General features: G+C 37.0%; 1 protein-coding gene across 2 annotated transcripts in view; it reads left to right on the top strand.

Moving 5' to 3' along the window:
- The window catches only part of CTNNA3 (catenin alpha 3), a 1,813,915-nt gene that overhangs the window by 945,987 nt on the left and 851,790 nt on the right, over positions 1-16,138 (top strand). For both annotated transcript variants that reach the window (XM_023205116.1, XM_023205115.1), the window contains exon 8: positions 13,821-13,901. In XM_023205116.1, the coding sequence (XP_023060884.1) occupies positions 13,821-13,901 (81 nt within the window). The remainder of the gene's footprint in view (positions 1-13,820; positions 13,902-16,138) is intronic.

Here is a 16,138-nt window from a genome sequence, read left to right as displayed (position 1 = left end):
GTAACACTTGTAACAATGCCCTTGTTATTAACAAAAGATCTTACTAAATTAAAACTGTGCTTATTAGACATGATCCTTCCTATTTAATGAAGTGACTTTAAAAATCCATCAAGTACCTATCTCCCAATCTGCAATTATTCTGGATCCCTAAATGTCATGTTGGTGGTTGATGCCACCAAATTGACTGGCACCCCCTTAGACCAGATGCAAGAAAGTCAAGTTTCATTTTATAATGTATATGAGTGAGTGTGAAAGGTCCTGAGTAAACTATTTGAGCCTGTTCCTTCAGTACTTGCCAGTATGGTTCTTCAATGCAGTATTTGTATTTCTCTGTTCTTTTTTTTTTTTTTAACCTGTAATGTTCTTGCTGCATAATGTTAAATCTGTATTTTATGTATCATGATTTCTAGCTAGTTCATTTAGCTCTGTTTCCCTGAGGTTGATGGAAGGAGGAGTTAATATCCTCAGCTTTCTAATGGCAGACATTGAAAAAGATCACGCTTGTCTCGAATGTTACTGGCTCTCTGAGCCACACTGCAAGAAATATTACAGGCAACCGATAGTTTCATTTTCAATTTAGACACCCATTATTTGATGTTTACAGGCCATTCCTAATTCTGAGTCCAGAATTTATGGTTTGTTCTGGCGATTATCATCACAGCAATCTCCTGCAACTGGGCTGTGCTTTATCGGGAGCTTTGTGCTGCTTTATCAGTCCTCCCTGGCGCCTGGAACTGATATATAGCACCCTGTCCAAATCACCCTGCTCAGAGAGGCTTAGTTTATGGCTCTCCAGATGCCCATCTTTTCTGATGGGTATGTCAGTTTGCACCCACTCAGTTATGGGGAACGTTGACCCTTGGGAAGGAAGGTGGTGGTCATTAAACAAATAAAAGTCTAACACTTAAGATTCTGAACCCCAGATGATATCATTGACTAAGGTAAATTTGCTGAGTTTTGTTCGGTGCTAATTAATAATGAAATATAGATGTTTTCTAGTTTGACTTGTAAACCTAAGATGAAGAACAGCATATATATTTATTGAGAACACAGTAAAATAGTGGTAGTAACTGCTTTGGATACGTAAGTGCATTTCAAATGGTTGTTTTATAGATTCTTTTTGCACAGACAGTATTTAGTTTTGTCTTTCAGATACCTGGGTGTTCTCCAGGCTCTGTTCGATAGCATTAATTAAAGCTTACTGAATGACTTTAGAAATCTCTGCACATTGATTGTAGGAGAATCACTCACTAAATCTACATTTTTGCAAGGATGTCGTGAAACATGTATCTATTATATGTCCTGTAACCAGAATGATACTTCATTTTAAATCTTGTTGGTTGAAATGAAAACGAGAATATAGTTTGCTACCAATTTCTACCTACTTTTGTGCTTTAGTTGTGACTTGTCATTTGCCCCTCCTCCTCTTTGAACTACAGGAACTAGAACTAACAAAACTAGACAAGGGGATAGATCTTGGTCATAAAAGGGATTGCTACTCCTTTCTCCCTACATTAAAGATAACTTACTTAGCACTTCCTGGAGAGGAGGGAGAGACAGAGGCAGAAGGAGAAAGAGAAAAGTCCAATAGAGATAAGGCTGTGAATAAGTCGTCCCCAACTTCTGTCCAACCTCACCCCCTAAGAAAGTTGTCCTACCCAGACAGACCAACGAACCAGGGAGTATTCCTCTAATATTTTCTCTTAGGAAGTAAAATAAAAATGCTCTTCCTTGTAGAGAAATACCACCAGGAGGCAATGAACACCACCAATAGTAACGTTTAGTACATAGTGATCAGATCTGAACGAGACATCAACATGTCTGTTTCTACAAGTCATCTTACAGAAGAGGAAACTGAGACCCATAGAAACTGTGTGATTTGCTTGAGTTAGAAACTGTGTGATTTGCTTGAGTTCACACATCTAGTACGTGGAAAAGTTAGGAATAGGAATCACCTCTCCTCTGACTCACTAAGTAGAGATTTTTATGTTTTCTCCACATCAGTGTTTTGCAGGAAAAAAGGAACTTAGAAAGATGTACTTGGAATTAGTCTTAGGAATATCACTTTGAATAGAGAAGGATTTTCTTTGAAGTTGCATTGTGAATTTTAAATTCGCATCATCCTGCGATCTGGGCTCTGAGTGAGTCTGAGACAGCACTGTAGAGTTGGACTTTGCCCTTAGGTCGTCCTCCTTTTCATGCCCTTCTTTCCACTTAACTGACTTGAACACCACTCTCAGGCCTGCCCTCTGAGAATGGCCAATATTCTACATATTTCTTAACAAACTCTCTTCTTTCTACTGTTTTTCCCCCAATAATGCATATTTAATATGTGGGATGTTTCCAAGGTAGCTTTTGGAATTTAAAACTAAAATAACTAAGATGTTTAAAAAACAGGTAAAATGAAGCTATTGTATTTTTGTTTCTTGTCCCATTGATTTTATACAGTTGGGTAAAGTATTCCCTTCATCCTGGCTGAATAGTCAAACAATGCCCAAACTTTTCTAGTTATCTTCGGTCTTTTGTGCCAATCCCTCTCTTCTAATCAATAACTAGAGTATAACTGTCAAAACTTACACCTTGATTTAAACTGGGCTGATTTTCCACAACTTAGACCTATTGTAGGTAGGAAACCAGCAGTTGAAAGAGAACTTAATTGCTTTTTCATTATTTTTCTCCCCTTTTCTGGGGTAGAAGCAAGAGGAGGAAGGAGAGGTAAAGGGAACATGAAAGTTATTTCTAGCTCTCAGGATGCTGAAGGCTGACTTTTCCCATAAACTTGCTATATCAGTTAGGGTCCCAGCAAGGAAAAACAAAACAAAACAAAACAAAAAACAGTGCCCCAAGCTGGTAATTTGAGGAGAGTGTATTGAAAGGCCTATTTATACAGGAATGAACAAGGCTTTAGGGACTCAATAAGGCATAGAGCAAGACCCTAGGCCTGCAACTACAGGGAGCTCTGCCAACTCCCAGGCATGTAGGATCAAGGGGCGGGAGTGGGTAATAGAATAAGACAGGGTGGCTGTAGGAAGAAGGCTTCTGCCAGGAGTTGTGGTCTTCAGTAGACAGACACAGTCAACTTACAGCAACTACCTGGAATGGCAACCACAAAATAAATCTTTCAACCCTACTCTCCTCCTCCCTGCCTATCCCTTGCTTTGCACAAACCCATCTGAAAACATGGAACAATCTTTGTGATATCTGGGGGTTGGGGGCAGAGAGTTGGTGAAAAAAGGTGGTGAGTGGATCTAAAAGGGCAAATGAAAAAAATCTGGTACAGGTAAAGTATTAACCAGGATTCTCCAGAGAAACAGAATCAATAGGATACATGTATACATATATATAAGAGGAGATTTATTATGGGAATTGGCTTATGTGATTATAAAGGCAAGGGAGTATCATGATGCACTATGTGCAAGCTGGAAAACGCAGCAAGCCAATGGTATAATTCAGTCCCCATCTGAGGGCCTGAGAACGAGAGGAGCCAATGGTGTAACTCCCAGTCCAAGGCCAAAGGCTTAAGACAAGGTTGCGGGGTAAGGGAGGATGCTGGCATAAGTCCTGATGTCTGAAAGCCTGAGAACCAGGGGAGCTCTGAAGGCAGGAGAAGATGCATGTCACAGCTGGAGAGAGGAAAATTATCCTTCCTCTACCTTTTTGTTCTATCCAGGCCCTCAACAGATTAGATGATGCCTGTTCACCTTGGTGGGGGCACTTTATTCTTTATTGGATCTACTTATCCAGATTATCCAGATGCAAATTTATTCTGAAAACACCTTCACAGACATACTGAGAAATAATGTTTTACCAGTTATTTAGGTATCTTTTGACCTAGTCAAGTTGACATCACAAGTGATTTTGAGGGTTCCCTGGAGGCCTGCATCTGACCTGCAATTCACTTAATGTGAGTGATATCTTCTTCTGCAGCTGACTGCTTATTTATGAAATCTGGATATTTCTATAACTCCTTGTAGCTTCTCTCTATTTGCTTATCTAGGCAATAGTCTTGGACAAAACAAACAAATGAACTAGCTAACAACAACAAAAAATAAAAATAAAAAAGATAACCCCAGACACTGACTGCTTATTTGTGAAATCCAGATGTTTCTATAACTCCTTGTAGCTTTCCTCTATTTACTGATCTAGGCAGTAGCCTTAGACAAAACAAACAAAATGACAACAACAACAACAAACAAGATGACCCCAGACCAGCTCTCTTTAGCATAAGGCCCATATCTGGACCATGAAAAATACTCAAATATTGGAATTCATTCACCTCTTTTTCTGGTTATTCATCAGCAAGTAGTCAACCTCCTTTCACTAGTTAGGTTTCTTGGGAAAGCGTTCACAAGTGCCCTCTGAATCTCAGCTGCCAGGGACTTTGCTTTTAAATGTTCCATCGAAATGCTTTTAAATGTTTTATTGAAGTCTCTCTTACTAGATATGGAGTAAGAAAGTAGGGAGGAGAATGGGAATTCCAGATTCTTTATATAAATCCTCTCCAATAAACCTTCCCTGGATCTCCGCACATTTTGACCTTTATACCTTTATTATGGATGTGAGGTTTTATTCAGAGCCAAGTAGTGGTTTTTGATTATTTCTTTTGAAAATCATGATCTTGGTCTGGCACATAAATGAGGAATGCCCTATATGTATCATGGTTCTTTGGTTACAGCTAAGGTTTTTTAATGAAATAAAGAGGAATGGAAATTTTCAAATATTAGATGGAGATTTTCAAATATAAGGTAGAATCTGGCATTGGAAGAAAAAAGGGAGAGACTATCGAGTAGAAGCCACTGGTACCTCTCAAGTAATACCATATAGATGTGTATTTCTTCTGACATTATGTAAGTTAGATCCTGTTTATGAGATTTTTAAAAATTTAAGATGTCTGCACAAATCAAGTTTTATAACAAATAATATTTTCAATAGTCTGAAGACTTGCTATAAAAGAATATATTTATGCATCCTATTGCAAAGAAAATTATTACCTACTAATTTATCTTGAAGGAAAAATTTTTGTATGCCAAGTTTCCTTAAAGTGGAGGCTTTAAGTTTCTTGCATGCTTTAGAATATGAAACTCTTCACGTCATGAACCTTGAAAGTGCTAATTGAGGAAAGAAATGATAGTAAATATTTATGTTAATCAGCAAAGAATACATCCATTGTATTCTTATTTTATGGTGTTAAAAATAAACATGTCTGAAAGACACAGATTACAGTTCATGGTGAAAGTGAAAACAATAACCGAAATCATGAAAGTCTATCTGTTCTAAGTTTCGTAGACTTTCCATAGCCATATGTAAAGGCTATGGAAATACTTTGACAGTCTATTATTCAAACTCCATAAAGCCCACTGTTGGCTCAAGTTTGACATACTGAGTATTATTAAACTATGAAAACCTGGCTTGGGAAACAGAGTAGGAATTAGACTTAAGAAACTGGAGGAATGGCAGACAATAAAATTTTTACAAGATTAGTGGTTTTCTGATTCTTTATCTCCAAAAACATGGTGGAGACAGAAAACTTGCCAGAAAACAGTGATTCTATTTAAAAGAGGGAAAATAATTTATTTGGTCTATGTGTATAATGCTATATCATTGCTTATTAGATTCTGGTAGTGGTTTTGAATATTGTAGACAAAGTCTTTGCCATATGAGCTCACAGGAGCTCACAGTATAATCGACAGCATAAAATATTGCATTTCTCCACTTTTGTACACACACTTTTATATTAGCATCACAGCTGCTTTCTTCAGGGGTAGGCACTTTTCTAAAACTGGCTACTGGGTCAGGCATCACAAAACCAAAAGGATTTCTAGAATGAGCCAGATCTTACTCCAGATCCTCTGATGGTGACTCAGTAAAAAGTTTTGGAATTAAAATATCAGTAAAGACCTAATGTGCAATTTAATCATTAATTGATATGGGAGGATTTATGAACTCTGGCCTAGATATCTATATTTCAGATATATGATTGACTCTTCATGGAAACACCTTTAAAAGAGAAAGTTGTAGATTATCTTGATCCCTGTGAGTAACATCTCCAGAAAAATGATTTGATTTTCTTTTTGTGGTGCAAACCCATGAATGTTTATTTCATGTTTGGTGAATACCGGTTAAATTTCTGTATTCTGGCATGAGCATCTCTGGTCTGAGAACACAGGCAACAAGCTGGAGTATAGTGTTCTCAGTACTTAGTTATCGGTACTTAGTTCTTAGTACTTAGTTACTAGACTAGATACCAACAGAGAACTCTAACCCCACGTACTATCAGAGTTCAGAGGGACCCTAAGGATCATTTAGTACCACGGCCTCCTTTTATTCATGCTAAGCACATTTGAGACTAAGGACGAGAGAGGTGATTCATCCTAGTTAAGGTCAACCAGAGGGCTTATTTTAGAACCCCCATTTTCTGATTCACAGGTTAGATTTTATCCTCATACCAAGTTTATATTGTACTACTTATAGGTAATAACTGATTTAATAAAATATTTGATAACTAATAGGATGGATATTATTTTTGTTAAGAACACAAATACTGAATGTGTTAATAATATAGCTTGAATGTTACTTATTAGTAGAAGTATGGTTAACCATTCTTCATTTATTCATTTTACCCACATCCATTAATCGAGTTTCAGGTATTGTAGTAGATACAAATTACAGATTTAAGAGGTGTCAGTGTAAAAGATGAGGCAGAGTATAAATAAAAGGTAACACAAAGTCTCACAGATATAGTGGAAATATATAAAGAGATTAATGAAAAAACAAATGAGATGATTTGTAATTTTTAATTTTTATAGCGAAACTGAGGAGAGTCAGAAAAGTTGATATAGAGAATGAGACAATTGAGCTGAGTCTCAGATTATGAATTAAGAATTTTCCTGTTGAACAAGAAGAGATGGGGGCATCCCAGGACAAGGTTGGTTTTTGAAAAAGCACAGGGAAATCAGCCAGTTGGTTTAGTTCAAGAAACCCAGGCGTGACATTGGTAACACCAATGATATGTCTGATAATAACTGCTAACATTTCTTGAGCCCTTACGATTTGCCAGACCTTGTATATCCTTTATCCTTTTATTCCTTACAGTAACTTTGTAATGTAGTTTTTATATTATCTCCATTTTATAGGCAAAGAAACTAAGACTTTGAGGATTAAGTCACTTGTTCAAAGACATAAAACTGTCAGGAGCTGATTCGAGTACAATTTCGACTGGCTCCACAAACTTATATTCTGCTCATTATATTTTATAAATACTTTTATTAAGCTTGCATAGTAGATATATTGAGTTTAAGTTACAGTGCCTTCAAGTTGTCATGGTATAGTGGCTTAAGTGTGAGATGGGACACAGCTCTACCTGACTCACAATTTACTGTGTGTCCTCCAGAGGCAAGATGTTTAAATTTACTGAACTTCAGTGTCTTTACCTACAAACATGTGTAGAGTTATTGTGAACAACAGTTGAGATGGTACGTGTAAAGTACTTATTATATGTGGTAGACATTTGACACAATGTTGTTTCCCCCTCACTGACTTCCAGACCTACCCCAGCAGACACCTACATGGGCATGGCATCTTACTTTCCCCAACAATACAAAAGTTCAAGACATTTGTAGTCTTCATCCTACTTCCTCTGTTAGCTAAATCATTCTATTCTTATATGGTTAATTTTTAAAAACCTCATTTCAAAACTCAGAGTTAATTTTTGGCTTATTTTAGTTGTATTTTCACATTATAGACCTTATTTCTGTAAGATCATTTAGCATGCCCCATCAGGTGTCTTCCTAACATGCCATTCAGTACTGTGGTATTCTAGAAGGAGATATTTCAGTTGTCTTATGCTTGTCTGTTTATGTGTCTTTCATGCCTGAAAAATGTAGACTAGAATCTGTGCCTGTGCTATGTGTTAAGCATAAACTATTTTTCAAGCAATTTCTTTAGAGAAGAACTAAGTTTAAGGGTGTCGTATTTCATCTTTACCATGAAATAAAGATTTCCCATTAAAAGGAAAATACATCATTTTAAAAGGTTGAATAAAATGGCACACATTTACAAAACAAAAATAAAACATAGCAACAACAACAAAAAATGAAAAACATTTTCCTGCTGTTTGAATTCCACACAGGGCTCCTCTGCACTGATTTTCATTTGACTATGAATTAGATAAATTTTTATTTGCTTTAAACCTCATTTCTTAGTATTTGAGGCTTCATAGTTTATAGGGTGAGCATCATGGCCTCCCTATTTCAAACGTCTCCTTTTATTTTCAGTTTTGTATTATACACACATGTTTTGACATATTTTCAATGGCTGTTTATGCAAGAAATTGTGCAATAAAAGTAACATATTATTCTGTCATTCTTCCTTTTAGAGAACATGGCCCTTTCCTAGAATTTTAAAGTTAGAAAGGAATATAGAAACAATTTGGGGCAAACATTCATTTTATGGGTTTGGAAATTAAGACCCAGAAACGTAATGGGATCTGCCAAAATCTTATCCAGTCTTCCATTTCTCTATTTATTTAACAAATAACTGTTGAGCCCCTACTATGTGCAAGGCACTGTGCTAGATGCTCTGAGGGACAAAACATATGTAAGAGGTTTTTATATTTCAAGGATCATACCAACTAGTGAGAAAGACACATGCAGGTAAGTAATTAAGCATAGGACAAATAGTAATGAAACGAGCTCTTTATGAGCCCTTCAGCGGTTCCCAGACTGCAGTCATCATCCTCGTGTTGACCTGGCTTTCTCCTTGAAATGACCATTTCAGTTCACAGCTCCATCACCTAGCCAGTTGTCACTGCTGGAAACCAGGACATCAGCCTAGATTTTTCTCTTTCCTTCACCTGTCAGCATCTGCCAGTCATCCTCCTACCCAGTTTACTAACACAGAGTCCTTAAGTCTGTTGTTTTTCTTTATCCCGACTGCCATTGCATTGGTTTCACCACTGTTCATCTTTCTGTGGACTATTACTGTGACCATTTAACGCTTCTATTTCTGTTTGTCATCTCCTCAAATCCATTGTGCAGACTCCAACCAGTTTGATATAATGGACTGATTGTATCATTCATTTCCTTAACTTCTATGACTCCCAGTTGTGTATAGGGTTAACCTCATTTCTTAGCATAGCAAAGACCTCCAGGATTGGGCCTCCCCTAACACTTTTACTAACAATCAAATAATCTTCAAGGACCTTTACCTTTGCTCAGGCTGTACCTGTCCCTGATAAGCTTTTTCTCTTCTCTTCACCTGGCTGACTTTTATATATCCTTTAATACTCCATTGTTACCTACTCAAGAATCCTTCCTTCATCATTTATGAGAGTGCTGCTCTCATCAGTCCATGTGTTACCCTAGGTACCTCTGTAAACTACTGTGTTTATGTCTGTCACTAGATTTGTGCACCTAAAAGGCAGAGACTAGATCTAATACATTAATTACTACTAGTTCTTAGTATGGTGTCCGGCATATAGTAGATAATAAAGATTTGTTGACTATGTTGAACAATTTAGTAAACCAAGTGTTATAAAAGAAGTATAAGAATTATAAGGAATTATCATGGAAGAGAGTCATTAATTACAAATGAGATCAACAAAGGCTCTATGTAAAATTTAGTAATTGAGTTGCACCTTGAAAGAGGTCCATAACCAGGCTAGATGCAGTGGCTCATGCCTGTAATCCCAGCACTTTGGGAGGCCAAGGTGGGCAAATCACCTAAGGTCAGGAGTTCAAGACCAGCCTGGCCAACATGGTGAAACTCCATCTCTACTAAAAGAACAAAAAAAAGAAGCCAGGCATGGTGGTGGGCACCTGTAATCTCAGCTATTCAAGAGGCTAAGGCAGGAGAATCACTTGAACACAGGAGGTGTAGGTTGCAGTGAGCCGAGATGGTACCACTGCGCTCCAGCCTGGGCAACAGAGCAAGGCTCTGTCTCAAAAAAAAAAAAAAAAAAAAAAAAAAAAAAAAAAGAAAGAAAGAAAGAGATTCATAACAAGAAAAGTAGGAGACAAGAAATGAAAAGAGAGGTATTTATACAAGCAGAGTTCTTGAGTTGTAATCATATTACAGAGAATACAAAAGACCTGTTAAGGTGTCTTATTAGTGGTTGATAAGCAAATATGGAAGTAGATTATATAAGGCTTTCAACACAATGATCAAGACTTTGTTCTTAATTTCATCAGTAGGGATAGAGTGAAGGGTTTTAGAGCAAAGGAGGGATATAATTAGACCTTATGTTTCTCCACTAGGGAGTAAGCACCTTGAAGGTTGGGAGTTTTTGATTGTCTATTACTTATTTACTATTTTATTATTTATTTATTTATTTATTTATTTATTTATTTATTTATTTATTTATTTTTCAGATAGAGTATTGCTCTGTTACCCAGACTGGAGTGTAGTAGCGTGATCTTGGCTCACTGCAACTTCTGCCTCCTGGGTTCAAACAATTCTCCTGCCTCAGCCTCCCAAGTAGTTGAGATTACAGGTGTGCACCACCATGCCCCGCTAATTTTTGTACTTTTAGTAGAGATGGGGTTTCACCATGTTGGCCAGGCTGGTCTTGAACTCCTGACCTCAGGTGATCCACCTGCCTTGGCCTCCCAAAGTGCTGGGATTACAGGCATAAACTATCGTGCTCAGCCCAGAATTTTTTTTTTTTTTAATAAAGTCTTTCTTGGCAGTTTGTTTACAGATGAAGAATGTGACCACTTTCCCCATTCAGTGCTGACCTGTGCCATGTTTTCTCAGTGTCTATCTGCCTGACATTCCACTATAAGTGGTCCCTTTTCCTTTAGCAGGGATTTGCTGACTTAATGATGGCTTCTGTCAAGGATTTCTGTAAGGAGCAGTCTCTTTTCTGAGCACTTGGGATATAGGCAGGTTCTGACTGTTATCTGCAGTTGTGTTTTAATATCCTGCCCTTTCCATCTCTTGCCTCAGAACACAGAATTCACCTTTAGTCTTAGCTCATTGCTTGATGATTTGTTAAGGCTTTGAAAAAAGAAGGAATGAGGGCCTTTAAGCAGGACGGGGCTATTTCTCCTTGCCTTATTTATTTTTATGCTATGCAAAAGGAATAAAGAAACATAAAGTGGCTTGACTGAAGCCAAATAAATCTAGATAAATCGAGCAAGGATCCAATAAAAAGCCGGAGGTGAAAAAGAAGAAAGGTGATTGTGGTTGGGGATAGAGCATGGAGGGAGAAAAAAGCAAGAAGGGAGACCTTTAAACTTCCTTCATGGTAGGGACTGTTTATTATTACCTAGACAATGAAATGTCTTTGACCCAGTGAAACATTTTAAGCTAGGGTTAAGCTCTGGGTAGAAATTAGGGAATAATTGTTGTAGTCCTTATTGAATCTCTTTGTGCTGTCACCTCCTGTCATCCTTTATTTAAAGTTTGGTGTGCTTCTGCTGCTAGCTCTGAGAAGGCTGACATCTTTTAGTTGTTCTGATGAATCACACCACAGAAGCTAGCGAGTTTTTACAGCCAACACAACAGGAGTCTCCCATATTATTCCTGATACGGGGTGTGTGTGTGTGTGTGTGTGTGTGTGTGTGTGTGTGTGTGTGTAGGAGGTCTCTTTGTCTGTCCCAGTTCTGCCTCCTTTTTATTATCTCTGCTTTCATGAAGTAGAAAGCGATACAGCCAAGAGCAAACACTGCATGAAACTACAGATTAAGGGCTGGGTTCTTTAGGTAAAATTAGAAACTGTCTGAGAGCTCATTGTGTATCTGTTTATGTCATTATCCTATGTAGTCATGAGTTAACTCTCCATAATTCTCCACTGCTAGCATAGAGAATGCTGGGTAGGAGCTGTGAAGGTAGCCACAACTTTCATCTGTGTAATCACTGCCATTGCTCTGATATCCAGAATGTTATTAATGTTCATAGAAATAACCTAACCAAATCTCTGCTGTTTCCCTTTTCTTCCTTCTCTCTTCACTAGACACAGTTTCCATCGTGTACACATTCCACACTTGCTTTATAAGTAACTAAAACGTGGTAAAGACTTAGTGGTCTTCTACTGTGTCTCCCTATAGGAAGCAGCTGGACATATATGGTGCCAGTTTTTGGCTGTCAAAGTGCATCAGATTTGGTATTGAATTTAGCAGACCTGGGTCCATGAATGCCAGATATCTTGCAATGTATAGAATGATCTCAATATTTTTCACACTTTAAATATCAATAGCACTGCTGCTGGGAAAATACAAGTTGACCTGAGGTTGAGGTAGATACCAGCAACCTCAGCTCACAGAGAACTTTAGCTGTGCCTTGAGGGCTAAATGCTAAAATCTCCTCCAGAGTCCCTAGAATGACACCCTCCTGGAAAATAGTAGGCCTCTAATCAAACTATGTTGTGTTTTGAATTAAATTGTTCATTTATAAACTAGTCAACTCTATTCAATAAGTCGTATGTAAGTTACTATCAGGAATAGAAAAAATTTAAGATATATTTTATAATATCAAAATTCTAACAGTATTGTAAGGGTTATGCACATAACCTACAACCCAAAAAATGATTATATTGAAAAATGCTCAAAATGCTATTGGAAAAAGGAAAAGTGAGAGTTTACTTTTGAGCAGGGTTGTTGGAAGAACTCCTTGTGGAAACCAGTGAGGAATAGATAGGACTTCAGTAGGTGTTGTTTTAGAAGATGCTGTCTGAAATCAAAGGTACATTGCATGTAAGAACTGGGGAGAAAAGACAGAAAAGTATAGGAGTATTGCTACTGTAAAGGAGAATATATAGCAGTACATAAGTAAAAAAGTAGGTTAGGACAGAGTATAGAGAGTTTTTGAATTTCTTGTTACAGAGTCCACTGGAGAGTATGGGTTTACGTATGAGTTTAGTCATTGGGGAAAGTGTCAGACATGCTGCCTTGTGGTTTATACTTGGCCTCAGTGTCCTTTTTCACTGGGTTCGTGCTGTAAACCCCTTCAGTTATCAGCTGCTTAAACTTGCCTTCCTGATTTTCAAGGTCTCCTCTCAAGAGCCCTTTTCAGTTTATTAATTTAAATAGCAGCAATTTTCCTAGAGGTGAATCACATAATGATTTTTTCCAATCTCTTTTATGTGAGATATCATGGCAAAAAGTATGATTAGATTTAATCCAGTTGTCTTGCACGAAAATAATATGTAGAAAATACCAACCAAGGTGACTCTCTATGTGCTTAATAGCCTAAAGATTTAGGTTAAGGATATAACAGAGAGCTGTTCTGCTCAAAGAATAAAAAGGTGTTGCACAAATTATTTTAAAGAGCCAAAAACAGCGTCCAGTTTTTACTTAAAACAATTTGTTCTTGGAATATTGTCAGCTAAAATTGTGGTCAACTTTTGCAAGTTGTATGAATTTGCACTGCATATTTTATTTAGTGTTTAGCAAAACTCCAATATGGCTCTGCATAACTTACACAATACACCATAGGAATGACTTCAGAAACTCTCACAGAAGTTGACAAATTGGGCATCTAATGCTTTTAAGCTAATTGCATGCTTAGTGATTTAAGATTTGACTTGTTAAAAATGAAGAACAGAGTTTCATGAAGATAATGCTCTGCCTACTGTCACACTGAATACAACCTAACTCTGTATCGGAAATATTACAGAAGCTTAAAGATGAAAATAATGTGAACTTTAATCACCATTCTACTTAGTCTTAAGTGAAATGCTCATGAATCATATATAATATAGCAGTTTTGAAACCTATTCTTGAATTTCAAGCTGTTATTTTTCAGGAAATTTAGAAAGCAAATTGCTAAGTGATAAAGATTAATTGATACCATTGCTGATGTCATTGTTTTCTTCTTTGCAGGCTGGAAAAAAAGAAAGGAGTAATACCCTGAATATTGCTTTAGACAACATGTGTAAGAAGACAAGAGACCTTCGCAGACAGGTGAGGGAAGAGAGAGATATGGAGTCAGAAACATAGGGGCTAAATGAAACTGTTATTCATTGTAGGCATATTTATTTCTTGTTTTGTTCCTTTCAAATGAATTTAGAACAGGATAAAAAGAATAAATATATACTTTTCACATTTATATATTCATATCTCAAACATTTTTATGGCAAACATAAAGTAGAAGAAAGAATGTGTGCCTTATCAGACAGAATTACATTCAAATTCTGTTTCTGAACTCATTGGTTATAAGATCTTGGGCACAAATTTCAGCTCTCTGAGCTTCTCTGAACCTATAAAATGAAATTAATAGTATGCAATAGGGCTGTGAGGAATCAATAAAATGCATGTAAGTGCCTGACCCATGGCAAGTTTTTAGGGAATGTTGATAAATTGATTCTGTTACATCAGAGTTCATCATCCGAACGCTTAAATCCAAACGTTTGACTAGTAAGTAATTCAGAGACCCTTCCCATTCCTCCTTCAATTTTTCTTTTCAGGATACTTCAAAAATTAGTTTTTGTAAAAGTTAAGGCTTCTTTTTAACCTTAGATAACCAGGAACATGGGATTAGAAAGAATTTCATTAAACAATTAATTTAGAAGTCTAGTATTATGCCACAAGTTAAACATTTTTCCAGAAATAGGAAGACTTAGCTATTTTCAAAGACATTTGCTGTTCATTCCTTTCCTCTGTTCAATAACCAGAGTTCTTTCTCATGCACAGCTTTAACTTGGTCATCATTAACCCATCAAAAGGGACAAAAAGCTTTTTAACTATGAGCTCTTAATGCAATATATTATTGTAGCTTCATGGCAAGATTTAGTAAAATGGCTGAGCAGTCTTTTAATTTGGAAGTAGATTTGGAAATAGAATAAATAGGGGTCTCCAACCAGTTAATAATAGCTGCATAAAAACGTAATGTTCAAGTCTGTGAAAATCCCAGTTTCTCAACTTTATGCCCTTAATGTGAATTCTGTTTCTACCATTAACATTTGTAATTATGGAATGTAAGAGTCAGAAGGAACTTAGCACAACCTGTCTTACAATGCAAATAAGAAAGCAAGCCAGTGTGGTGAGGTGACCTGCCTAAGAGGATGGGGCACTGAGTCAGAACCTGTACCAGGACTCAGAAATTTATATCCTGAGAGCCATCCTCCAGTTTTGTGGAATGATCTCTATTTTCCATCGTCTTAAGGATTTCTACCCCATCTGCTTCACCTAGGGCTCAGAAAAGTTGTTTCTATGAGCTCTCAGTGATTGTGTCTCTCATTCGTGTCTTTTCCCTCTATATTGCCTTCAACATTATACATAAAGAGCTAATCTACATTTATATTTCCAAAGGTTTTAGAATTATTATTTTTCTAAATAAAGTCAAGAAAAGGCAATTACTTGTGTGTGAAATTACCAGATTTAGCAAATAAAAGCACAAGGCACCCAGTTAAATTTGAATTTCAGATGAACAACAAACATGGTTTAGTATAATCATGTCCCAAATATTGTATGGTACATACTTATATTTAAAAAGTTGTTCATCTGAAATTCAAATGTAACTGAGCATCTTGTATTTTATCTTGCAATCCTACTTGTGTTTCCACCTCACTACCATCAGTGAGATATAGAAATAGCAATGGGGATTACTAGTACTGTTCTTCATAGTAAGGAGATACTCCCATCTTGTAGAAAACTGCTGTGCTCTGAAAGTATTAACACTCTGTATGGTTTCACAGGTTAACATCTCCATTGTTTCTATTTTCTATCAGTGTTTAACAAACCACCACAAACAATAGCAACCATATTTGCATCTCACGATGCCTTGGGTTGGCTGGGTGTCAGCAGGGCCATTTTCTGTACCGTTTTCAATTGTGGTTTTCCATGTAGTGGCAGTCAAATGGCAACTGTGGCTGGATTTGGGACTTGGTGTTTGGAACCTCAGTGCTTTTTCCTGTTCCCTCTCTCCATACGGTGCCTAATGTTTTAGGGTCCTTCCATGTGGCTTTAATCTCTAGCAAGGTAGCCTACATCTCTTACATGCTGTTTCAAGCTGCCAAGAAAAGGGAGATGGAAGCTGACAAGCATTCTTAGTGCCTTAGCTCCAAAGCCAGAGAATGCTATTTCCTCCATAATCTGTAAGACAAAAACAGTTGAAAACCCTGTCCTAGTTCAATAGGAGAAGGCAGAAGCTCTATCTGTTGTAGGAGAAGTGATATGTGTGTACAGGAATGGATGGAATT

Source organism: Piliocolobus tephrosceles, chromosome 9 (assembly GCF_002776525.5).
Source record: "Piliocolobus tephrosceles isolate RC106 chromosome 9, ASM277652v3, whole genome shotgun sequence".
NCBI lineage: Eukaryota > Metazoa > Chordata > Mammalia > Primates > Cercopithecidae > Piliocolobus > Piliocolobus tephrosceles.
Note: the sequence above shows the minus strand (reverse complement) of the source record. Positions and strands in the feature narration are given on the sequence as shown.